General features: G+C 33.2%; 3 protein-coding genes across 5 annotated transcripts; all 3 read left to right on the forward strand.

The window, feature by feature from the left end:
- Positions 1–799: 799 nt before the first annotated feature.
- LOC106769332 (formamidase) lies at positions 800–7,291 on the forward strand. Of its 3 annotated transcripts, none has more exons than XM_014654917.2 (8): positions 800–1,191; positions 3,633–3,688; positions 3,954–4,191; positions 4,277–4,467; positions 5,060–5,295; positions 5,398–5,641; positions 5,925–6,032; positions 6,816–7,031. In XM_014654917.2, exons 1-8 carry the CDS (start codon positions 1,029–1,031, stop codon positions 6,936–6,938), a joined length of 1,359 nt encoding a protein of 452 aa, XP_014510403.1. In that variant the 5' UTR covers positions 800–1,028; the 3' UTR covers positions 6,939–7,031. The 3 variants fall into 3 exon arrangements, with proteins under 3 accessions (XP_014510403.1, XP_014510400.1, XP_014510401.1); XM_014654914.2 differs by lacking the exon at positions 3,633–3,688 and adding an exon at positions 7,177–7,291 and having other exon boundaries at positions 804–1,247; positions 6,816–6,975; XM_014654915.1 differs by having other exon boundaries at positions 1,166–1,247; positions 3,253–3,688.
- A 3,308-nt stretch (positions 7,292–10,599) lies between these two features.
- On the forward strand, positions 10,600–18,790 carry LOC106768795 (casein kinase II subunit alpha). Its single transcript, XM_014654122.2, has 10 exons — positions 10,600–10,958; positions 11,122–11,251; positions 12,470–12,664; positions 13,531–13,688; positions 14,581–14,671; positions 14,853–14,918; positions 17,528–17,610; positions 17,704–17,767; positions 17,850–17,918; positions 18,312–18,790. The coding sequence occupies exons 1-10, from the start codon at positions 10,633–10,635 to the stop codon at positions 18,369–18,371; spliced, it is 1,242 nt and encodes a 413-aa protein (XP_014509608.1). The 5' UTR covers positions 10,600–10,632; the 3' UTR covers positions 18,372–18,790.
- A 3,544-nt stretch (positions 18,791–22,334) lies between these two features.
- On the forward strand, positions 22,335–23,053 carry LOC111242143. Its single transcript, XM_022784498.1, has 2 exons — positions 22,335–22,606; positions 22,689–23,053. Exons 1-2 carry the CDS (start codon positions 22,496–22,498, stop codon positions 22,908–22,910), a joined length of 333 nt encoding a protein of 110 aa, XP_022640219.1. The 5' UTR covers positions 22,335–22,495; the 3' UTR covers positions 22,911–23,053.
- The last annotated feature ends 3,337 nt before the right edge of the window (positions 23,054–26,390 follow it).

Genomic DNA, 26,390 nt, shown 5'->3' on the forward strand with positions numbered 1-26,390 from the left:
TTGGATCTAGTAGAATGTACTTGGCTTTTGGCCTTTGGCCTTGATTTTATATTTACAAGTTATTCCATGGATCCTAAACTAGCAAAAATCCAATAAAATAAAAATAAATTTACCTTTAGATTCGGTTAGTTATCATAAACTACTTATCAGTATCTTTAATAAGATATTTTTAATTAATATCATTTAATCATTCTACTATTATTTTATTATCTGCTGGATTGGTCCGAACCGTCCTGAGTGTTAACTGTTCGGGTCTATACTATATACCATAAATAGTCATTATCAATTAATTTCACTTGTTATCCAAGAAAATTGCTTGAAATTTTTTGTGGTGTTTAAATTTTCTCTTATTCTCCATGAATTTTATTTTTTCTTGTCTTTCTCTTACTTTATCTGGTGAAAATATTCATTACTTTAGCACAAGTGAACCGATATATTTTTGCACGGATTAATTTGTAATCCATACAAATATTTTTAAATTTAAAATTTTCACTGTCGTATTCTCAACCTTAGATATGTTTAACAACTAATTTAGAAAGATACTCTGAAATCTTATTTATGTAACAGCAATCTTTTTTTCGGAAGTAAAAGTATGGTTAAAACAAGTAATTAAAAGTGTAACAGAGCAGTAATCTATGATGGAATGAATTTTTTCTATTTATCTTAAGATTTTGGTATTCTCACTATATGAAGCAACGGATATAATTAGTAGCCGCACGTATAGAAACTCTATGAGTTGACGTAAAGTCTAGCATAGTGTGAAGGCTGATATGCAAGACGGACGGTTGATGAAATTTGGGTAAAAAGAAAGGGTGTGATGATGATGCTCATTGGTTGGTTGTAAAGCGCTGAAATCATTCCCTTCCATAAGAGAAGAAAGAAGGAGCGGAAGTTTGCAGTGAGGGGTAAGTGGTCCTGCGGAAGGGAGCAGATAAGGGTTAGGTGGGGTCAAGTGAAGTTACATTGAGGGTTATATATTAAAGGAAGTGTAAGTGAAGGTAGGATGGTTGAGTGGTTGTCCACAAGAAATGAGTGTGTCTGGTCCAAGATTGGTGGTGCAAATAGACTTAAAGAAGAAAGCCTGGGAGCAGGAAACCCCTCTTCACAACCGATGGCACCCAGATATACCCTCAGTTGCAGAGGTCACTGTTGGGGAAGTTTTTAGAGTTGAGATGGTAGACTTCAGTGGAGGTGCCATCACCAACAATCTCACTGCTCACGATGTCAAGCACCTTCATCCGCTAACTGTGAGTCTTCTTAATTCATCCTCGAAGGAAAAATTCTCTTTTAACAATTCATATTTTATAATTTTTTGATAACATATATATTCATATTTTATAATTTTTTGATAACGTATATATGACAATTAATCTGTTTCGAATATTTTTTTAGAATAAATTTAAACAGATCAATCAAACGGTAACATGTATTTTATTGTTAAAAAATTGTTGAAAAATGAATTATTAAAATATAATTATCCTATATAATATTACCTACTTCAAACGATACCTTCTTCTCGACAAACACAGACCTAGATTATTCCTTCAAAGATGTTAGTTGATTATAAATTTGGATAGGATTAACCTATCATTTCCACTGTATACTGGTCGGGTTGGACTAGATAGGTTTTGCCGTTTATAATCTCACCTCTGAAATTCGAACTATTTACGCTACTGAATTTTGCTGCCAACCATTGTAAATAATGAGAAAAGTCAGTGAGTTTTTTGTTATTCATCTTTTACCCTAAGGATGGTTAGCGGGGTCCTATTTACATTTAGCTAATTATGTATCATTGTTATAGTTATATGATCATGACATTATTAATTACTTAACAACATTAATTAATACAACTACTAAACATTTTAATAATTGTAAGATACTATTATAATTGTCCATATTTATCATTATAAGAAAATTCCTAAATAATCATTATAACAAAAATATGTTTACATACCAATTTTTTAATCAGATTTCTATTTTTATTGTAGTAAAAATCTTGATAATTAATATTAATGATAAATTTAGAAATTAATTCATAATAAAAATTATTTTGACTATCAAATTTAAAGACTAATTATGATTTTTTATTTACAATAAAAATTATTTTAGTTATCAATAATTTTTAATTTATAAATTAGTATTTAATTTGGTCAGTGATTAATTATTTTTAGTTACTAAAACTTATCATTATTTTGAGAAATTTTCTTGTAGTGTATATATTCAATAAGTTTTATTCATTTATAAACTCATTAATAATAGGGTTAAATATGTTTTTCGTCCCCCCAACTATTGGCCGTTTTTGTGTTTAGTCCCTCTTTCAAAATATAGTACAATTTAGTCCTTCAACTTTAGAAAACTCTGGTATTAATCCTTTTTACCAAATTTTTTTAACTTTATTTGCTGTTTCAAACGCGTTTCTCAATTAACATTGAAGCAAAAATGTGTCAAAATGTGTAAACAATCCAAATGCTATAATGTAACGTGCTTGAAACAGCAAATAAAGTTTAAAAAATTTGGTAAAAAAGACTAAACTCATAGTTTTCTAAAGTTGAAGGACTAAATTGTACTTTGAAAGAGGGACTAAACACAAAAACAACTAATAGTTAGGGGACGAAAAACATGTTTAACCCTTAATAATATTTACCTATATAGTAAATTATGAATATATAACTTAAGAAAATATGTTGAGAACAGAAAATTTATTTGAGGAAGATTTTACTAAAGAAAAACTGGAATATATATTGGCCGGCCAGATTTTTTTTTCTTCTTTCTATTCTCTCTCCAATTAGAAAAAAACAAAAAGTCTAACTTTTTCTTTGGACTATTTTTTTCTAATTCGTTTTTACTCGAAGCACACGTTGCTTTAATGAAATTGGATAAAGTTTATAATAAAAAATGGGGCCTTTATACCATTATCAAAAGAGATTCACCATTTTTAATTTTTCTTTAGTGAAATTAATCTTTTTAATGAACATATTTTGTTTTCTAATTTTACTCTTAATAAATAAATTTTCTTTAAATTAATATAATTATTTTTCCAAATTTATTTTTTAAATGGACATTTTCTAAAATTTAAAATGGTTAATCATAAATAAGTTACCCCATTTTTTATTATTTTAATAATACAAATCAAACATTAATCATTCACTTATTGTACCGAATCAAAGATTAATCATTCAGTTATTCTACTCAGTTTAAATTTAATGGTATGATATTTGGTCTTGATTAAGGAGCTTTATGTGATTTCTTAAGATATCATAGTGAATCATGTAATTAAGAAGAACGGTATGCACGAAATGAATATATGCCACACGCTTTCATCGGTGACTACAACATTGTATTCTGGGAGCAGCAAAGTTTGGTCCTTCCACCAATTGAAAACCGATTCCCTTTCTTCACCGCAATGCTAAACTATGTGAGAACACCAAATCCAAGTTTTATATAGTACGTACTACACATCAATTTGTCCATGGCACCACCATCTACAAGACCGGTTTCGTCAATAGATTTGAAGAAGAAGCCATGGGAGCAAAACCCTCCTCTCCACAACCGATGGCACCCTCACATACCACACGTCGCCACTGTGAACACTTCTCATGTCTTTAGAGTAGAGATGGTAGATTGGACAGGAGGCGCTATTAGAGATGATGATTCATCACTCGACGTAAAATCCCTAGACCTCTCAACTGTAAGTACAAAGCTCATCACCACTCCAGGTGTTACAACTTAATTACTAAACCTGATTTTCGATATTAATCAACAAAGGAACCAACAAAACTATACATATATAGACAAACCAAACTGTTGAAAACTATACCTGTTTCTTTCTCAAGTGTGTAAATAACAAATTTAATGCATTATAAGTGTAGTTAGTAATTCCTAATCACATGGAAAAAGAGTCAAGGAAGGAAATTTACATGGCTTTGTGTGATTAATTAACTTTGGATGATAAGGTACACTATCTTAGTGGGCCAATTAGAATTGTGGATGATGATGGGATCCCAGCCAAGCCTGGAGATCTGCTTGCTGTTGAAATATGCAACTTGGGTCCTCTACCTGGTGATGAATGGGGTTTTACTGCAACATTTGACAGAGAAAACGGAGGTGGCTTCTTAACAGATCATTTTCCTTGTGCCACAAAAGCTATCTGGTACTTTCAGGGAATATATGCTCATTCACCTCAGATACCAGGTGAACATCTCTTGTCATGATGAAGACACTTGTGCATATTTATTTCGCTAAATTGCTACTCATATAGTTTGTTTATTCTGCAAAGGAGTACGATTTCCAGGTTTAACGCACCCCGGGATAATTGGAACTGCACCATCAATGGAACTCCTCAACATATGGAATGAAAGGGAGAGAGATATAGAAGAAAATGGTGTTAAGTCTTTCAAACTCTGTGAGGTTTTGCATACTCGACCTTTGGCAAACTTGCCAACAACAAAAGGTTGTCTCCTTGGAAAGGTAATAATCAATTCATCACCTTAAAACAAAAAGAAACCCTCTCAAGAAATTAGTTAAACATTGCTTCTAAAATAAACCACCCTCATAGGTTTTTTTAGGGCAAGATAGATAAAACGGTAAATTTTTCCATTTCATCTTCCCTGGTCGGAATTATATATGTGGTATAAAACTATTGAAATAGTAAAATACACTCTAACCTACCACAGAAATCTAAACTAGTGAAATCATCGTCATTCGTATCAATAACACGTCGGTTTTCTTAAATAACATACAAGATGATTTGTTTTGTTCTGCAGATTAAATAAGATTTATTTAACGGTTTCACCCATATTCTTCTGTAGGTAAAATTACTGCATGCTTAAAAATCATGTAGTTACCATCAATCTATACATGGTTATTAACTTCTTTTTTTATTGAAAAAATGTGATAGTAGTTCCCTATACGAGACTATATCATGTCAAAGCACACTAATCTTGATCCAAAAGTTCAGAAAAAGTATTAAGAATTTGAGCGATGCTTTGTTAACATGCTAAGAAATCAAGCAAGATTTTCCTTTGTGTTGTTTTAAATCCTTTTCCTGATATGGTTCTAGATTGAAAAAGGGTCTAGTGAATGGGAGAGGATTGCAAAGGAAGCTGCAAGAACAATACCAGGACGAGAAAATGGTGGAAATTGTGACATAAAAAACCTTAGTAGAGGGGCAAAGGTATACCTCCCAGTTTTTGTGGAAGGAGCAAATCTCAGCACCGGTGACATGCACTTTTCACAGGGCGATGGCGAGGTCTCCTTCTGTGGTGCAATCGAAATGAGTGGTTTCTTAGAACTCAAGTTAGTATAAATAACTTCAGTTACTAATGTAGCTAAAACTCACGTTAAAAATGAAAGATTATTTATTAAATGAAGAGATGGTAACAGTTTTGGTGTAATCAGGTGCGAAATTATAAGAGGTGGAATGAAAGAGTACCTTACACCAATGGGACCCACTCCCCTTCATGTAAACCCAATTTTTGAGATAGGCCCTGTTGAGCCAAGATTCTCAGAGTGGCTTGTTTTCGAGGGAATCAGTGTTGATGAAAGTGGGAGACAACACTACCTAGATGCAAGTGTTGCATACAAGCGAGCAGTGCTAAATGCCATCGACTACATATCCAAGTTTGGATACTCCAAAGAACAGGTTTAGCTCTTTTCTCATTCTTGTACCATTTCCACGTTATATGATTAAATGCTAAGGTTGTGATTCTTTTATCATCATGTGTGTCCAGTAAATTTAATTTTACATGTTTGGCTTTTCTAACAAATAGTTTGCACTCTAATTATATTTAGTCTCAAACTAAGCTACCGCTGAAAATAATATATTCAACTTGTTTTATAAAATACAGATGAAAGTGTTTGATTTTAAGTTTAAAATGTTAATTATATCCAAATTAAACATGCACTGGTATGTTGAACATTATCAGGTGTACCTGTTGCTGTCTTGCATTCCTTGTGAAGGAAGAATATCTGGAATAGTCGATGCCCCCAATGCTGTGGCAACCCTGGCCATTCCAACAGCTATATTTGACCAGGTAAACATGATGATAAAGCAAAAGCTAAAACCCCTATAACTATATAAGTAGAGATATAATTAGTTGTTTTTTTTCAGTAAAAAAATATATAAATAACGAAGCACTTTAAATGCTTCCATATGTATACATACCTATACAAGGTAAAAAGAAACACATGAAAGGTTAAAAAAAGATCAATAGAGCACATGTAAAGTTCAAACTCTTAATTCTAGAAATGTTTCACCAGAGCTGAGAGCTGTTCTTACGAAAAAAAAACTTTTCAAAATGCCAACTTTGTGTGGCTTGCCAAAAAATACAAGTTGTTGTAGATGAAGAAAATTTGTTGATAAGAACAAGGGATGATCAAACTTTATAATTATCTAGGCTCAACAAATTGATCAGCTCACTTTGGTATTCCTTTTGTTTATACTTTCCATTGTTTCATAATATATGTAAGCCTCCAACTTCATGTCTTCAACTTCTTAGTGCTTGTTTCAATTTTGTACTTTTGTACAGAAATAATATACCACACATCCATATTCATTTTTCTACTTACACTCGTCATTATACATTAAACATATATTTCAGTATATTAAATATTCAAATGAGCTATTCGATGTGCATGAAACAATTTTAGAAGACATCGAGTCATAACCCTCAAAATCTACACCATATTAATTTAAGACATGGTTCAGGATGAATACACCATTTAGGATAACAAGAGTTTAATTACTTGTTCATCACAGTTTCTTAAATAAAAGAGTTTAATTAGCTTGTAATAATGGGATTTTATGCTATATGCAGGATATTCGTCCTAAAAATAACAAGGTACCAGTTGGGCCCCGACTTATGAGAAAACCAGATGTTTTCAAATGCACTTACGATGGAAATTTGCCTATTACAAAGAATCCTGGTGCCACATCATGATTCATATTAACTACACAGGAAAAATAAAGTTATTTATGTGGGAAAATAAAATTTTAACACCATTTTTTGACATTATTTTGACACTGCACACGTGTCAAAATGTGGTTGGACGATTTCAAATTAAAAAACAAACTTTGGTTTTTCTCTTCCAAATATACTCCTGCCTCAACTTTTTTAATTTGAAATCGTCCAATCACATCTTGACACGTGTGCAGTGTCAAAATAATGTCAAAAAATGGTGTTAAAATATCATTGTCCATTTATTTATGTGTATGTGGTTGTTCCCTTGACCGTTGAGAAAAATTACTGACCTATATTATAATAAATCTTTACAGTTTCGTGATTTTTTTTTATTGTTCTGCTAGATGATTCTATTATCCAACTTCTCACTTTTATTTAACTAACGTTTTATTTTATAAAAACCAATTTAAGATATTAAAAATTATTTGGTAAAGTTGACATGGTAATATTACTTTTCTATAATATCACTTGAACATGTTTGTGTAGAGCTTTTGGGCAAATGATGTGATGATTCTGATGTTATTGTCTAAACATGATTAAAATAAAATTGCAAATGGTATTTTTATCCCCTGTCAAATTAAATATTGATGAAATCTGATTAAACTATGATATAATAGAAAATAGGTGAAGTTATCATAAAAAGTTACATTTGGTCTTTAGAACATTCCCAAATCTACTGTGAGAAAAGTTATTCTCAAATATATATTGATGGTTTTTAAATTTAAATGGATTACTCAACTTTACACATTTAATAAATGAATTGTTTTTCATTAGAGAAAATTATAAATATTTTTAATTGCTTAAACTATTGTACAATTATGTTCAAAGTCAAGATCTTCATGTTCTTTGAATTTCAATCTTCATGGAACATCACAAGCCTTAAAGAGATTTGTTCTTCCAATTGTCTATTAGATAAACATTTGTGATGTCTTGTTTATGTTTAATAACATAATGAAATTGTTCAATAAATTTTACCCATTTAGCATGTTTCTTATTAAGTTTCCCTTGACTTTTAATGTATTTAAGAGATTCATGATCACTCTAAAGTACAAATTCCTTAGGAAGCAAATAATGTTGTCAAGTGTGCAAAGTTCTCACTAAGGTGTATAACTTTTTTGTCATAAATGGAACAATTTTCCACAATCTCTTTCAACTTTTCACTAAAATAGGTTATAGGATGTTGTTCTTGCAAGAGAACATCTCCTATGCAACATCTAAAGCATCATACTTTATCTCAAAAGATTTATCAAAATTTGGTAAAAATAAGATGGGTGCATTTGTGAGTTTGTGTTTGAGACTATCAAAAGCCTCTTGTTATTCATTTCCCCACTTAAACCCCACATATTTCTTAATAATTTCATTTAGTGGGATGCTATGGTGCAAAATTCATTAACTAACCTCTTACAGAAATTAATCAAACCATGAAAATTTCTCACCTTACATTCTTAGGAGTAGGTTAATCTTTAATGACCTTGACTTTTTCTTCGTCAACTTGCATTCCTTTAGAACTAACTACAAATCCTAAGAAAACAACTTCATTTGTACAAAAAATGGATTTTCCACATTGGCATATAATTTCTCCTTCCAAAACACTAATAAAACTTCTCTTAAGTGCCCAATGTATGAATCACGTGTTTTGCTACATATCAAGATTTCATCAAAATACAAAGTAGTAAACTTACTAATAAAATTCGTCTACACATGATTCATTAATCTCATAAAGGTATTATTAAGTGCATTGGTTAACCCAAAAGGCATAACCACCCATTCATACAAACCAAATTTAGTTTTGAAAGTAGTCTTCCATTCATCTCTCTTTTTCACCTTAATTTGGTGATAATCATTTTTCAAATATATCTTTGAAAAATAACAAGCATTATGCATTTCATCAAGCAAGTCATTAAGTCTAGGAATAGGAATTTTTGTACTTGATGGTGATGTTATTGATGACTCGACAGTCAACGCACATCTTCCATGATCCATCTTTTTTAGGAACAAGGGCGATCGACATGACACATGGGCTCAAGCTCTTTCTAACCCATTTTTCTCCATTAGTTGCTCCACTTACTTTGTATTTCCCTAATCTCTTATATATATTGCTCCAATATATAGGTTGCTTATTAGGAAGGGATGCATTCGGAATAAGATTCGTGTTGTATTCAATACTCCCTTTAGGAGGTAAGTTATGACAAATGTCTTTAGGGAAGACATTCTCACACTCCTTGAGAATTTGCTCCAAACTTAAAGACAAAGAAACTTTCGCATAAGAAAAACAAATATTGTTAGGCATAAACAAATATAAAGGTTGTTTCTTAAACAACACTTTATTTACTTCTTTTTCTCTTAAGAAAACGCTTTTACCACTCTATTTTTTTACTTTCCTTTCTCATGGCTTTATCTAGAATTTTCTCTCTTCCTACATTTGTCTCTTGCTCTCTTTTCACTTTCATCTTAATTTGATCCACAGAAACTAATATAAGAGATAAAGGTATTAGGGAAAACTTATGCTCTTTTGAACAAGAAAGAATATTTATTGGTTAAACTATCATGAGTTATCTTTTCATCATATTGTCAAGCCTTCGCAACAATAAGTGACTCGTCTCCATAGGTCATGTGTTACTGTATAATTTTCCTATATTACAATCAAATTAATTGAAACTTCTTACAAAATCTATGTTAGTATGATTAAAATGTTTGTATATAGTTCTTTGACAAATTGGAAGCTTAAATTTGCTATAATTTAGGAGTTAATTGTGTTTTTTCTTGTATTCAAAATGAATAGTTTTTTTTTTGGAAAAAAAATTCATGGGCTAACCTTGGTCTACTGGGCTTTTGTTGATATTTTGACCTGTGGACATGGGGTTTTTATGACCCTATGAGTTTTTATGACTCCAACCCATGTGGGTCAGGATAAAACTATCTGAGGGGTGTGGGGGTGTGGAGAATAAATAGGTCTACTCAATATAATTTTCCGTGTGTATTTCGAAAATTAGAAATAATCTCAATTTAATCGTAACATCTTATATAAGAATTAAGAATATGAGAAGCATCATATTTACCGTATATAAAATAGGTAAAAATCTCATCTCATAAGTCAATTTTGTATAATTTAGATAGACTTAAAATTTACTTTTTAATATCATATTAAAATTATGAATTGATGAAATTTATAGTTATTAAATCTATTATTTTGGATGAAATTTTACAAATATATCTATGAGAATGAGAATGTGTATTAAAATTTTCACTGTTAAAAATAAAACCAATTTTTCAAGTATCACTAACTAATTTTCTACATCATGTATACATATACATCATATATATTTATTCATATTTTAGTATTGCTTTTTCAGGTCACTAAATTTCAATATCTTTTAATCATATTCTTCTGTTACAAAAATAGACTTAATTAAATTGCCAACAATGTGAGATTGACTGAGGTCTTAATGCAAACAAACTTAGTGCAGCAAGTTACACTTTAATTAAAACTGATATTTTATTTCTGTTTTACTGTAAGGCAAACTAAAAGGATGAAGGAATAAAGAAAGGAAAGGAAAGAAAAGTAAAAGAAGAAAAGGAGATTTTTTAATTAAAAAAAAATGAGACGAGGGTTTGAAAATTGCGTCTTAGGCATCAGAGCCTTTTTTCCCCTGCAACTTTTATTTGCAATTTAATGGCCCTAAGGCCCTTCCAGTACAACTTCTCGCGCGATAGATTGCTTCTTCTCCTCCGCTCCTCTCTTTCCCATTCCTTTCCCTCTCCTCCTATCCGCTCTCCCAACTTCCCCATAACTTTTCCACCCGCTTCCGCCTTCCGCCACTTCGCCGCCGCCCCTCTCGTTCGCTCTCCGCCGCCGCCGCCCCTCGACGCCATGGCGCAGAAATTCGGAAAGTCCACGCGCCGCCCCGGCGCCTCCTCCAAGGCCAGGGTTTACGCGGACGTCAACGTTGTTCGCCCTAAGGAATATTGGGACTACGAGTCCCTAAACGTCCAGTGGGGGTAAAAGATGCTCCTTCCTCTTCTTGTTTCCTTCGATCTTCAAATTCCTGTAGCTTTTCTTTTTTGTCTTCTTTTATTTTGTTTTGGATAATATAAATTGTCTTTCTTCCTTTTCCAAAATGAAAGGGAATTTAGGGTTGTTATTGTTGTGGCTATTTCACAGGGAGCAAGATGATTACGAGGTGGTGAGGAAGGTCGGTAGGGGGAAATACAGTGAGGTGTTTGAAGGCGTTCACTGCACTGATGGTGAGAAATGTATCATTAAGATTCTGAAACCCGTGAAGAAGAAGAAGGTGAGTTATGTTTGGGCGCTGTCGTTTTAATCTGTAAACCTTTTGGTTTTTGTTTCTGTGTGTTGTTGGTTGTGGTTACTTTTCAATTTTAGTTTAGTAAATGATTGTGGTTTTATGTATGTGCTATAATAATCATAGGCAAGTCATGTTGGTGGTTGAGGTGGTTGGTGATATATTATTGGGGAAGCATACAATAGAAGAATGGTAAGCATATGTTGTTTTTGTAGTTGAAACGTTTCACGAGTTAACATATTGCATATATATATTATGATTATTATTGCTTTGGTAAGAGGGAAACTTTGGTTATTTAATTTTTCTGGGGTTCAGGTAAGATATGTAATAACTTGTAAAAGGATATGCGTAAATGGATGTTTAGACAGGATTACAAAAATATCAGTCACATCCCATGTGAAATTAGTTACCGAAGTTGGAAGAAGGTATATCTGTTTTCAGACCAATTTCTTTACGAATCCTTTACTCATTTGTATTATCTTTGGGGCTTTGTTTTAAAACCTTTCCCCTCCCCTCTTCAATTGTTTTTGTGTTCTGACCCACCTTGAAATCTCTATTTGTTCATGTCCCTTCATTTTTTTCTTCGTTGTGATGTCACACTCACCCCCACTTGTTTATATTAATTCTACTATCTTTTCTTTATTGTGATCTTATGTTTATTGTATGACTTTTGAATATTAATTATGCATAATTTTTGTCTTTACTTTTGGATAGTTCTTAAGTTTGAAGATTTATACATGTGCAGTACAAAGGAATAATCTTGCATATAGTACATAGTTTTTTTTTTTTACATAGCAGTCATCCCATTTTCCACTACATCACTAGCAAATTTTGTGTTGATTTCTCTACACATCTATTTGGGATTGAGACTACATTTCTATCCTAGGAAGTGAAATTGACTATAAGTATCAAACATGATAAAAAAAATTGATGTGGAAAAGGAACGGCAAAGGTTATAAACCTTTCATGCAGAACTTCAAGGGAAAGACAAAGTGAGTTTGTGTTTATTATGAACGTGAATTTCGTGCAAGTGGCCATAGTGCTACGTAGTAGTTCCAGTTATTTCCTTTCATTTGCTTACTTGGATTAAAAATGCTCCGGTAGGAGAGGGCTCTTTAGTTGTTTATTTCTTCTTAACTAAAATATTTGGTTCTCATCCTGTTTATTTACATGTAACTTTGACAATGCTTCTGGTTCTGAATGCAGATCAAGAGGGAAATCAAAATATTACAGAATCTTTGTGGAGGGCCTAATATTGTAAAGTTGCTTGACATTGTTAGAGATCAGCAGTCAAAGACCCCAAGTCTTATATTTGAATATGTCAATAACACTGATTTTAAAGTGCTCTATCCAACATTGTCAGACTATGATATTCGATATTACATTTTTGAACTTCTGAAGGCAAGTTTTATACTCTGTCGTTAATATTAGCTAAAAGCATAAATTTGCCACAGCTATTATTATATTTTTATCCATTTGACACAAGATAGACTTCATGCTTCATAACAAGGTTAAATGTTAATGATTTTTGTGATCTTCTTGCTGAATTATATTTGGTAATATAAAGATTTCAGTCATTTTCTTTACAGATTTAGTGAATACTTTCTGTCTTTGGTTTAGTTTCAGATGAACATTGCATAATGAGGAATAACTTTTAGAGTTACTCTTCAAGTAATTTGATCCCTCTTCTCTCTCTCTCTCTCTCTTTCTCTCTCCCTATATATATATATATATATATATATATATATATATTTGTAATATACTTGATGTTATGGGTATCTTAAAAACAAAGCATAGTTTCATCCCACTACCTGCTATGTTGATTTTGGGGTCAGTTGCTATTTGACAACTATGCCTTAAACCTTTCTACAATTCGGAAGCAAATTTTAGTGATTGTATGGTAATGGTATTGCTGATAGTTTGTGCCATTCAATGAAATAATCTTTGATGAAAAAATCTACATGTCACTTGATTATGGAATTTGTTTTACTGAAGTAGCAAACTATAGTCTTACCTTGAAAGTTTAATTTATAAATAATATTTGCAAAGGATAATGTATCTGTATCCATATGCCCGAGTGTTGAGTTGGTTTCTTTATTGTCATATTACTTGCACTTTCCTTTGTATGGTGTGTGTATTGTCACTATTGTGTTTCTTTGTTCAATTTGTTACCTATAATCTGCATTAGATTATGTTATCAATCATACTATGTAAATTGTTTGTGGCTATCAACATGGAAGCATTTGTTTTTTGGGAATTTCCTCCAGGCACTGGATTATTGCCATTCACAAGGAATCATGCATCGGGATGTGAAACCACATAATGTAATGATTGATCATGAGCAGCGTAAGCTTCGCCTTATAGATTGGGGACTTGCAGAGTTCTATCATCCTGGAAAAGAGTATAATGTTCGTGTGGCTTCAAGGTAGATCTGCTTATTCTATTTTCTGGTTAGGGGGATGTTTGTGGGAGGATTCATAGTTGTGGTGGGCTGGTGGGATGTTCGTAAAGCCTTTGGACCAAGGCAGAAGGGCAGGAGGGTGGAGGGGGGACAGGGTTATAGGGTCTATTGTGGGCTTTTAACTTGTGCGTTCTTGTTGCATGCTGCTTAACTCAAGTATTCAACCAACTAAACCATCCTAGGAGGGTTACACATGCTTTTGCAAATGATTTATAAATTCATGAAGTAATTGCTGAAGAAACATTTCCATACACATTGCAATGGTTTGGCTTTTCTTTTGGGTTTTCTGGTTACTCCTTCCATTTGCCTTTAGGCTTGGTTACATGAACTAAAACCCTTGAGTGCAAAATTTAGAGTTAGAACGTTAAGAAGATTTTCTTTTTGTTTAAAATGTCATTTGGTAAGCCAAATTTGTTTGTAGCCAAGAATGTGTGGGCTTTGGAAATTTAATGTCCAAAATCAATGCATAGGTGGGTAAATTATGAACGGTAATATCCCTCCATGAACACCTTTTAGCCATTGGGTGATGATAAATTTGGTATAGTTGTCATTAGCGAGTCCAGATTCTCTGATAGGTATTTTGGTACTGTTCTTTAGGGAGCATTAAAATACACTGATGTTGTTATATTAAATTTCTTTTAATATATTCTAAAATATCAGAATCAATGTCCATGAGTGTATTTTAAAGACCAGAAGAACAAAATAGAAAACCCAACAGAGAATCCAAATTTGTCAGTAGCTTGTTTATGTTTTTGGTAAAAAAAGGATGTTTATTATGGTCACTTGATAGTTTTTATTTTTAATTGTTATCGATCAACATTTTTTTTCTGCTTTAACCTTTGATTTTCTTGTGCAGATATTTCAAGGGTCCTGAGCTTCTTGTTGATCTTCAAGACTATGATTACTCTCTAGATTTGTGGAGTCTTGGTTGTATGTTTGCTGGGATGGTAAATGGTGCACTTTCCTTCAAATACAATATTATATTATTCAGTGTTTAGCTTCATTGAGAGATAAACCTTAGAATCTTTAGCTACTGCATGATAGATCAATTTCTTTTTTTTGAAGTCTTAATACAGGTTGAAATATGCTCCTCTGCTTGATTCAGGCTTGTGTTTTTACATTGTTCAGATATTTCGTAAGGAGCCATTCTTTTATGGACATGATAACTATGATCAACTGGTCAAAATAGCTAAGGTAAGCCTGGGACGTTTACCCAAATTTGAGTCCGATTGTTGTGTTTGGGTGATTACCCATTACTGTTTTGCTCCTGCCCTGTTGACTGTTTTCTGTAATCATACATATCATGCTAGGGACATTTTGTGTTGCAAGTTTGCATTCTTCTTGAATCCTACATCTTTTTTCTTTTCCTGTTTATTCATTTCTGTGTACTAGAGTTTGTCCTATTTAGTGGTTGTTTGTTTGAAAGTTCATATTTAAATGATTTCTCATCTAATCAGGTTGACAGCATACAATGTAACCTAGGGATATTAACCCATATTTCATTCAACTTTTTTATTCTTCAAAATACCATGATTTATTGCGAGTAAATCCTTATTGCTGAGTGTCAACACCACTTGAAACACTTCCAAAGCACCATAATACTGTCCTTAGTGTCATCATGTTGTCAAAGCAGGTTGATTCTCAATTAAATGTGGACATCTCATCCTGCTTCTGCACCGGGTTGTTCACTCAACTGCATCCATTGTTGTTTCTTGGAAATTTGCCTGGACACTTTAAACTCCAGCCTGTGTGAAAGCCATGTACCATCTTCCCATTGACAAATCCAACTAGTGCACTACCTTTGTTAGTTTTGGTCCATTCTTTGTCCATTCCAAGTCTCAGCTTTTTTATTTCCTGATCTGAGCAGTGGGTCTGTTAATCCTAGATCGTTGAAGTATAGTAGCGGTGTGACTGACATTTGTTTTTGCAGTTCTTCTGTTCATTTTTAGTTTTCCGTGGCATCTGAGCAAGAGTCAGAAATATCACTTCTTTTTTTCTCGTCGGTGACATCAATCACCTCTAGGAAATTTAATAAGTGTTGCCTTAATTGACATTCATCTGTTGAAGTTTGGGTCCTTGACAAAAGTTACCTTTGGCACTCTGATCATTCTCCTTGAAGGCTGAAGATATTGCAACCTCTCTAAAGGAAGAATGGTAGACAAGTAGCTATCAATTGACATCCCTTCTGACTATCTATTGATTCTATTGGCCATTACTATTTTGGATAAATCCTTATATGAGAAATGAAGCCAAAGAGTATATGCAAATGGCAATCAGTACCTTTATGACACATTTCACTGCTTCACAATTCTTCAAATGCAAAGTATTAATTTTCTTTCTATTTAAACAACCTAGTCAACCAGCCAGCAAATTAAGACAATCTTATTAGTCATAACCTTAAGAAAATAGTGGACAAATTATAACAATATGCATATATTTCTTCTGCATGACTTTCCTAAGGATTTTGAGAATCTTTGAAATCAAGTTGTTTCATACTCAACATTCCCACTGTATGAAGTTGTAGACCATAATGCTCCCACCACTTTGAGCTAAAGGGGCACACTCAAGACGTTCTCTACATGGTTTTCAATAATAATCTGCACCTGTCCCAATTATAGGGTGCCAGACACAGAAAGTATTTCACTCTGCAAGAAAAAAAAGTTCTATATCCTACGAGTACAAAGTATATCTAAATTTTAATGACTTTTTGAAATTTGCTAATTACGGACTTTAATAGATTTTGGACTTTGGAGCTTTTTGATCGTATTACTGGTAATTCATCACGAAAATTTTGCACTTCATCACCCTTGAAGATGGTTCTAAGGTTTACATTGACCAAATATCGTGTCTTAAATCACCAACTTTAGAATCAGATGTTGGCTGTTCCACTATTCATTATGGATTCCATTAGTGTGTTTGGTAGGGATTAAATGGGGAAGACATAGAGAGGAGTTGAAATTGAAGAGAGATGGGAAATGAAGAATGTTTGGTAGTAGATATAGACAAAAAGGGTTTGTAGATCTACACACCCTTTTATTTTTCCTCAAAAAGAAACGATATATGCTGGTGGTTGAACATTGAAGAATTTCTTGTTTATTTATTTTATATCTTAGACAATTTTCACTTCATTTCTCAGTTATTTCTATTCACTCTACTTTCCTCTTCCCTGTGTTAATCCATTGTATTTCTCGTTTATTTATTTTCTTCCTTCCAAATGCACCCTTCGTAAACCAAACATTATTCTTAATTGTTCAATAGCTTTCTCTAACACTTCTTTGCATGCGTGACTGAAGTATGTGGTAGGTGTTAGCAAGCACTAAATCACATTGACTATATTGTCTTCAACTCAAATCTTCCACTAATGCAGCAGCTGAATTTCCAAATCTTCTTTACAACTGGCTTAAGAGACTTGGACAAGGGGGAGTTAATTATGATAGTTAGAGTTAGTGGCCTAAATAAATTGACTGTATAAGAGGGAATTCAGGGGATCTGTTATCATTTTTAAATTGAGAAATAGCGCTTTGTGAAGTCTAAATTGCCGAAGGAGAGATGAGATGTCCCTTTTATTTTGCCGAGTGCCAAATAATTAGCATTTAACCAAAGTACTTTTAAATGTGAATCCCTAAATCTTATCTCAATTGTGGTCTTGTAATGAAACGGGATGTTTACTAGCTTTTTGAAAATCCCTTTTTCCATTTCCTAAAAAAGTTGTCTATGCTTAGTACATGGCTACAGCATGGTGTAGAAGCAACTTAAAATAGATGATAGAGAATTTGATTGATAATCTTTTGCTCTTGCAATAGGTGCTTGGGACAGATGAATTAAGTGCATATTTGGATAAGTATCGAATAGAGTTGGACCCACATCTTGCGGCACTAATTGGGAGGTTTGTTTGTATGCTGTCATAGTTTAGTTTATGTCGCTTTTGTTATATAAAATTATTGTTTTGACTAAGAAGACACTCGAAATATTGTGACAGGCATAGCCGTAAGCCTTGGGCAAAGTTTATTAATGTAGACAATCATCACTTGGCTGTTCCTGAGGTAGTATGCATTGTAATTATTCATTTAAACGTACTTTATTATCATTGTTTCTCATTTCATATTTATACTATTTTTTTGAAAGGCTGTTGACTTTGTTGACAAGTTATTACGTTATGATCACCAAGAACGTCCCACTGCAAAAGAAGCCATGGTAAGAGTTCAATCTTTTTTAGTATTGGGAAATCCCTGCCATGTAGACGACTTCCCTGCTATTCGATGGTTCCAAATTTTTTATGGTGCTTGTTAAGTTATCCTACCTTTAGTTGGATTCTAATTCTTTACTTGATGCCCTAGATGATTTGTAGTTAGGGCGTGGATTTTTATGTTTGTTTCCCCTTTAAACTTATTTGTTTTGGTAACAAGTGCGGTAATAAAGAGTATTAAATGAAAAACTTAAGACTTTAATATATTAGGAACTTGCCAACAAAATCTTATGTTTGACAAATTGTATAGTAAGCTGCCTACGACCTTCCTACAACCGAAGTACTTGGTATTATGAACTTTTGTAAAATGTTTGATGAGCAAAATATTGATTGGTATGCAGGCCCATCCATACTTCAATCCAGTGAGAAATGCAGAAAGTAGTAGAACTCGTACGCACTGAGATGTTGGTGCTTGTTGAGATATGGTGTTCGTTCTTGGAAAGGGGGGCCTTCAACAGATGTCTGAACTGTTATTTCTGGTGGAACTTGCTTTTAGGAGCTTCGGTCCTTGCTCTGTTGTAAAACTCAGTTTGATCGGTTCTCTACCTAATCGTCTTAATTCTGGATTTCAAATTATTTTTTGGGTGGAAAATTCAGTTCTAAAAAATTATTTGATTGTGTGCCAAATGTGGAAATGTCTCGATTCAGTTTCAGAAAAATTAAACGCGTTTTTTTATACTATATAAACTCGACTATTAAATCAAACTTTACTGTTATGGGTTCATTTCAAGCATTGACTTTTGTATAACTTGGTACTATTCACACTCCTCGCATCTAGCATATTGAAAACTGCAGTTGTAAGGGAACTTCTTCCTGGGCTTCCATAAGGTGAAAAGATATTTCTGCCTTTATTTATTTCTGTTGCCTCTTTCATCTGTGTCTCTTCTTCCTCCATTGCTACCACCGACAGTGCCATCTTCCCCAAACTTCCACCAAAAGCTTCTTCCTCTTCACTTTCACAAACATACCCTTTTCTCTGCCTTCAGAAAGGCATTTTGGATCGTGCGGTCTAATATGTAAAAATAAAATACATTTTGAAGTTTGTATTTTGGGTTATGCATTCTGTCTCTGAATTGTGTATTTGTAACTTAAAATGAAAAGAAAGTAAAATTGAATTTTTTTTTAATATATATTGTGCAGGAAGATGCTGCCTTCAACGGTTTTTTTTTTTAATGTTGAGTTGGCAAATAGGCCTCTGATGGGCTTGTTCATGTACTTTAGAAAAATAGAGGGTTATATTGAAAAATGGGGACTTCGAATGCTTTCTAAAAAAAATTAGAGTATTTTCAAGTCTTGTAAAATCATTCCAAATTTTTTAAATTTTATATTATGGATAGGAAAACTCAATCTCTAGTTCTTTTAGAAAAAATTGAGAATCCTACATTTAATAAAAAAAAAATGAATCAAGAAAAAATAGTGTATTAGTAAATCCAATTAAGCCATCTGATCCATTGGGTAAATACTTAAATATTAGAGTGGACTTGAAATTATGTAGTTGATTCTGTAATTGGATTATTGTGACGCCTAAAATGTGATTGTGTACTGATATCGTTTTCAGCAGAAACGGTAGTGGTTATATGTATATCTTGAATTCTTGATTTGATCGAAATAACTGAAAGTATGTTAGAAAAGGGTAGTTTTGATGTAATGTTAATGTTGTTAGGTAGGAATGTTGAAGCTTCTTACGCAACTCAAACACCTTTCCATTCCAATCTCATCCTTTTCCGTAAATGCGATACACCAGATACTCCACCTTCTTCAACGTCCTTCCCTTCTTTTCTCCAAACAGATTCATCTTTTTCACTGTATTTTCCTCCCTTTTATTTTTAAAGGGTATTTTTTCTCCCTTTGTATTATCATCCTGTTACAGAATACCACTCTTCTTAAGGATTGTCTTTAAATCTAATGATTAGATTATACATGTTCTCTACCCACTTTATATTGCTTGAAAAGAGCGTGCGTGCATCCATCACTAAGGATATGGAAGTGAAGTGTCACATAGTAACTGGAGACAAGGCCAAGACATAAATCCCGGAATCTTCGTGTTTATTGCACATTTCGCATATAATCCAATATCATCGAACAACTTTGTGGGCCCCATCTAACTCCCATTATAAATAAATATGCATTACAATTTCTTTTTTTACTTGGGATTTGGTTTCCTCTTTTAATCAAACAGAAAAATGGCTTGGCTGGTTGATAATAAAAGATGTGTCATTCATACAAATAATATTTTCCACCTTTTAATATATTTTTTATCACGTTATTTATCATATGTTATACATCTTTTTATTTTTTGCTTGTTTAATTGTAAAAGATAACCCATTGTATACCAATAACTTTTTTTTTTAAGAAAATCATGATACAAACTCTCTTCTTTTATCGCGTTCAAACAAATCACGTAGAATTAAATATGAAGCAACATGTGCATACGATGATTTACCACTTAACTTTTTCAACTTTCCCCCTCTTTTAAAATGTTGACATTTTGAGTGATGAAAAACTTGGAGAAGAGAAAAGATGCCTAATATTGTATACTGTGCAATTGTAGTCCCACCCAAATATAAAAAAAATTCATAATACGCGACGAATTAACAAAAGTTATAAGACACATCGAAGTTTAAAAATAGGACACTTGGATGCATGAGTAATATTTTAAGATACGATATAGCATATGCGCCAAGTGATGATTATTATGGGTTTGTTTAGATGATAAATAAGAGTTTGGGCTCATAAAGCAAATGGAATGTGTTACCCCAAAAACCCTTTAATGTATTATTATTGTGAGTAGAGTAGAAAGAAATGGCTAGTGGTCGCATATCACCAAAGTGGGTTAAGAATGGATTCTCTTGTTTATTTGATTTTATAGCCAAACCAATGTGTTTAATGTTTTCCTTTCAATAATCATTATTATGTATACAAATGATCAGTGTCATGAATGATGACGGATGGATAGATGGGGCATGGGTGTGACATGATGACATGGTGGGTAGGTCTTGTGTAATTACTTATTATTTTTTGAGGTACAATCGTGAATTTGTTCTTACCCCTCATGAATCCGACCAATGCTTTCTGTTTCAGTAGTATTGTCTTCTTCTACATTCGAGGATGAATGTAGGAAAATGGATTCATGGACATTATGGGTGTGTTTGGCAAAAAAGATGGTAAATTCACTCATGAGTTGACTTGACATCCATGTCGCGGTCTTGTCAGAATGGGTTTCAAACGCTTGATTTGATATAACACAAAAGCAATTTTTGTTCACTTCTACCTCAATCATTTCCAACCTAAGCTATAAATCCCAATATTTTCATCATCAATTATCAACAATTTTCTTTCATAAAATTTATTAAATTTTCTTTCATAAAATTTATTAAATTTTCTTTAGATTTGTAGAAAAATTTGAGAAAAAAAAAAGGATGATGGAGTTCTTCAACTCGGATTGCAACAAACACTTTGCGAGCGTAAATGAGAAAGCCAGAGCAGGCGTTAAAAGCGTTAAGTTTACTGGGAAGAAGCTTTATTCAAAAGATATCATAGTAATAAGATTTGAATCCAATGAGATTCGCATCATTCTCTCTGTTTAAAATCTTGAAATAATGAATAAATGAGTATTCATTTTTTTTTATGGTGTTTTTCTTTTTTATTTTTATCAATGTGTTATTTAGACTTATTCTTATATTTCCAACAAAGAAAGAAAAATTAATTCTGAGTACTTAAAAGCTCTCTTCACCTGAAGGAGAGGATTGAGGGAGTGAGTGTATGGATTTGAAGAGATTTCATGTTAAATTTTTTATTGTTTATTTGAGTGAATTTGGAAGTAAAATTTGTGAGAATTAGTGTAGGATTTGATTGATGTAACAAATAAAAAATTTATTTAATTGGTAAAAATTAAAAATTATTAAAATGTCTCTAATTATTAAAGTAATATAAAATGATAATTATTAATGTTATATTTAATTGTAAAAATGTTTATAAAGAATAAAAATTAACATTAATTATTATTATTTTATTATTATTATTATTATTATTATTATTAGTAAAAAATAAAAGTAAAAGAAAGTAAAAGTAATAAAAACAAAAAGGTTAAAAACTCTTTTTGGTCCTAGATTTGGTTGGAAAAATTCGAAATGGTCCCCATGTTTTTTTGTGTGTTCAATTTAGTCCCAAAGAACGTATTTGGTATTCAATTAAGTCCTTTTCCCTAACTCCGTCTAAATTGATAACGGCGAGCTGTCCAGATGTGCAACTGCATTGTGAGGTGTCATTTTTTTGCTTACTTGGGGTCCTTTTCAGTTGGAATTAGGATTTTTTAAATTGTATTTCTGATTAGGGTTATTTTGTGAGGTGAAAAGAGGGTGGATTATAAAATTAGGGTTTTTATTTATGTTCTGTGAAAGTTGTATGTTCTCAATCTTCTTCCTAACCTTGTTGGTTAATGAGCAATGTCTGCTTCCCGTTCTTCTTTTTCTTGTTGCAATAGCTTGGGCCGTCGTTGTTCTCATTATTCACCTGGGGTGGTTCAATGGGGCAAGGGATAATCCCCATTTGCAAATTTGGTGAGATGGCAGTAGTAAAAATGGCTAGAACTCCGAAGAATTCCGAAAGATATTTTTGGGGTTGTCGAAACTACAAGGTAATCTGAATATAAACCCTATGTTCTTTATGTGTTAGTAATTAACATTGTGTTTGAAGTTTTTGTTGTTGATGAATAACAGAATGAAGCTGGTAATGCAATGTGTTGCAACTATTTCAAGTGGTGCAATCAAGAAAATGATGATGAAAGGGATGTTATTATTGAGAGGCTAAGGGGGAAGATTTGTGATCTGGAAAATGCACTCAAAGCTTCGAAGAAAAAGATCCAATTATTAGTAGCAGTGACTGGTTTTCTTAGTGTAGTTAACATACTTATGTTTTGTGTATTTTGGTTGAAGTGGTGATGTTTAAAGAGGTAGTCCCAATGTGGTTGAACGTAGTGATTTAAGGTCAATGGAGTTGAACTGTTGTGATGTTTAGGTTGTGGCTATTTCTTTTGTACTAAATGAAGGAATGAAATTTCAATTATTTAGTAAGTAATTGTTCAATTTAGTCCCACTTTTTGTTTATTACTTGTAAGTGTGGTCCCTATGTATAAAGCATTAAAATGATAGCTTTGCATAAACAGAACCAAGGTAATCATTACATGCATATCAGGTGACCAATTCCAACAAATGCAGTGCTTAATGTTTGACACCCAATTGACCAATTCCAACAAAACAAATTTAAAGTACATCCAAAACATATCCAGTGGCTAATGTTTACCACAGAACTGACCAATTCCAATAATACAAATTTAAAGTACATACAAAACATATCAAGTGGCTAATGTTTACCACAAAACTGACCAATTCGAACAAAACAAAAGCACACCAAGTTTATAACATTATACAGGACGTTGTCTTCTAATTAGTAACTTGTCGGGTCTGATTGGTGGTGGTTGAGATTGTTGTGTCATTTCCTCAGTTGGTGGTTGGGATGGTTGTGTAATTTCCTCAGTTGGTTATTGGGGTGGTGGTTAAGATGGTTCTAGTAGGTCTGCTTGATGTTGAGTAGGGCAATTATTTCTCTTATGTCCAACTTGACGACAAATACTACACTTCTTGCGGTGGCCACATTTGGTCATCTGGGTCTCATCCCTCCTTAGCTCCTATTGTTCCAACCTTCTTTTCTTCTTTTTGGTCTACCAGGTAATTTTCTCTTCAATGGTGGGAGGACGTCTACGTATGGTGTTCTTTCCCATAACAGGTGCCCATTGATTGGAAATATGATGGAGGCATATGCTTCTTCATACGTTGATCGTCTGAATCAAATGGGTACATAATCTTCTGGATCTAAATTTAGGAACTTCATGGCTGCAATTGCATGGCAACAAGGGATCCCAGTAAGAAGTCATTTCCTGCACGTATAATCTTGGTTGTCCAGGTTAACTGCAAACTTGTTTGTAATCTATGCATAATGCCTAACTTCAATGAGTTTTTCTGCAGACCAACTGTCATGAAGCCATAAATGAATACAAGTTAAGAATTATTTGATCAATAACACCATTTTAATCACAATTCAACTACCATCAACTAATAGTGGGAAAGTAAATGCGTACCTAGGGATCCAATTTTTGGATAAATTGGACTCTTTTGTAAGTCTCTTTTTAATCTTGGGGCAGATAACAAAATCCATATTACATGTTTTTATTCTATTGGTTGCCTATCTTTTCATGAGGAAAACTCTAATTTCTTCAAGCATGGTTATAACGGGCTTTCCTCGTGCCTCAACAATCACACTATTAAAACCTTCACTCATGTTATTGGTTAGTGTATCACAAACTGCTCTACCTGTAAATCTAGATCTTAACCAATATCTGTTACAAGAAATAAAAATGTTTTTTATATGCACTATACATGTCATCAATGTATTGTTAATGAACAAATAATACCTTGGCGCGATAGCAATTAGATATCTGGAAGCCTCATCATTCACTTCCTTTATATTTAACATCTCTTTTTCCCAAGCTTGGGGATATGTACTTGCAACAGCTTTCCACGTTAGATTCTTCAACTTTTGGCCATAAAACTTTTTCCTAAAATTTGCATACAAGTGTCGCATGCAATATCTATGCTCTGCCTTAGGTAAACGTTGTTCAATAGCTGGCAGCAAACCCTATTTGCAAAAGGGACGAAATAGAACAATATAAACTCAATTAAGGACCAATTTGAACATTTTAATCAAAAGTAGAGACCAACTACAATATGACTGATAAAATTATTCTTATGAAACAGAACAGAAAAATGCATTTACCTTTTGTTGATCAGACATAAAAGTGCATTCATTTCATACTTCAGCACCCCCAAGGTCTTCTATCAACAACTGTAAAAACCATGTCCAACTATCTTTGTTCTCTACTTCCGCAATTGTGTATGCCAGAGGTAACATCTGGTCATTAGGATCTCTCCCAATAGCTGTTAATAACTCCCCCTTATACAATCCTTTCAGAAAACATCCATCCAAACCAATAAATGGCCTACAAGACACGAAACTAACCTTGCAAGCTTTCAAACAAACATATAATCTCTGAAAAATTGATTGACCACTTTCACTATCCACTTTAACTTGTACTGTTGATCCAAGGTTACATTTCAATAATTCATGTGCATAGTCATGAATTCTTTTGAACTGATTTTTAAAACTACTTTCAAGTTTTTCAGATGCCCTTATCTTTGCCCTACAAGCTTTAGAAAGTGTGACATTGGTATTCCATTTCCTCAAAGCTTTTGAGCGTATTTCATTTATTTTCAAATTCGAATTTTGTTCTAATGAATTATCTAATGTCTCACTCAACCACTTAGCATTCATCATTTTAACGTTGAATTACCTATTGCAACTATGCTTATCCACTATTTTCCTCAATTGCCAAGTCCTACAACCTTCCATATAGCCACAATAAGCCATCCATGGACAACTCTTTTGGCCACCCAAACATCTCACTCGTACCCGTCTGTTATCATTCTTAATAAACTTCAAATCTCTCCCACCGTGGACTCTATAACTTCTAACAGCATCCATAAACTCATTTTTATCCCTAAATTTTGTTCCCATTTCCTACTTGTATTCAGAAATACTCTTTTGCATAACAAAGGTCCCAAATGGACCACAACTTTGCCTTTCGTGACCACTATCCTCACTTCCACTTTCATCTGGACTGGCCAAAAACTCTGACTCCCACTCATCATCAGACAACCCTCTGTCATATGGGTTCTTCTGGCTATGTGCAATATCAACTGAATCCTCACTTCCACTTTCTTCATTTTCACTAACTTCTACTGATACAGCCCCTTCTATATTGTCCCTAAGTACTTCATCGCCATTAACATCAACATCCATAATTCTTAATTCCCTTCTCCTTCATCAACATCCCGCTGTGCTTCATCCCCTTCTCCTTCATCAACATCCCCTGCATCATCAGACATACTTGAAGTAAAATCTTCAACGTGTACTTCTTCCTCCACATGCACCTCTACATGCACCTATTGATCATCCATGTCCTCCTCCTCCTCCCTCTGGACGTCATAATTTCTCTTATGCACCTCCCCCCTATCATTCAACCCCAAGTGTACTTCCTCCTCCTCCTCATTATGGACGTCATCATTCAAGCCCTCCCTACCTACATGGGTATCTTTTGTACTATCTAAAGTTCCTTGACAGAGGAAAAGAACTTGGTCTTGTTGTTGTTCACTTGGTTCTATTTCAACCAACTCCGGGTCATCATCCACACCGTGAACCACATACACATACACCTTAACTTCCCCTAACTTCTTGGAAATGCCTACCATGTTCATTACACTCCTATCATCATCCAACTTAAGTAGAATATTATCATTGCAATAAAA

Source organism: Vigna radiata, chromosome 7 (assembly GCF_000741045.1).
Source record: "Vigna radiata var. radiata cultivar VC1973A chromosome 7, Vradiata_ver6, whole genome shotgun sequence".
Lineage (NCBI taxonomy): Eukaryota > Viridiplantae > Streptophyta > Magnoliopsida > Fabales > Fabaceae > Vigna > Vigna radiata.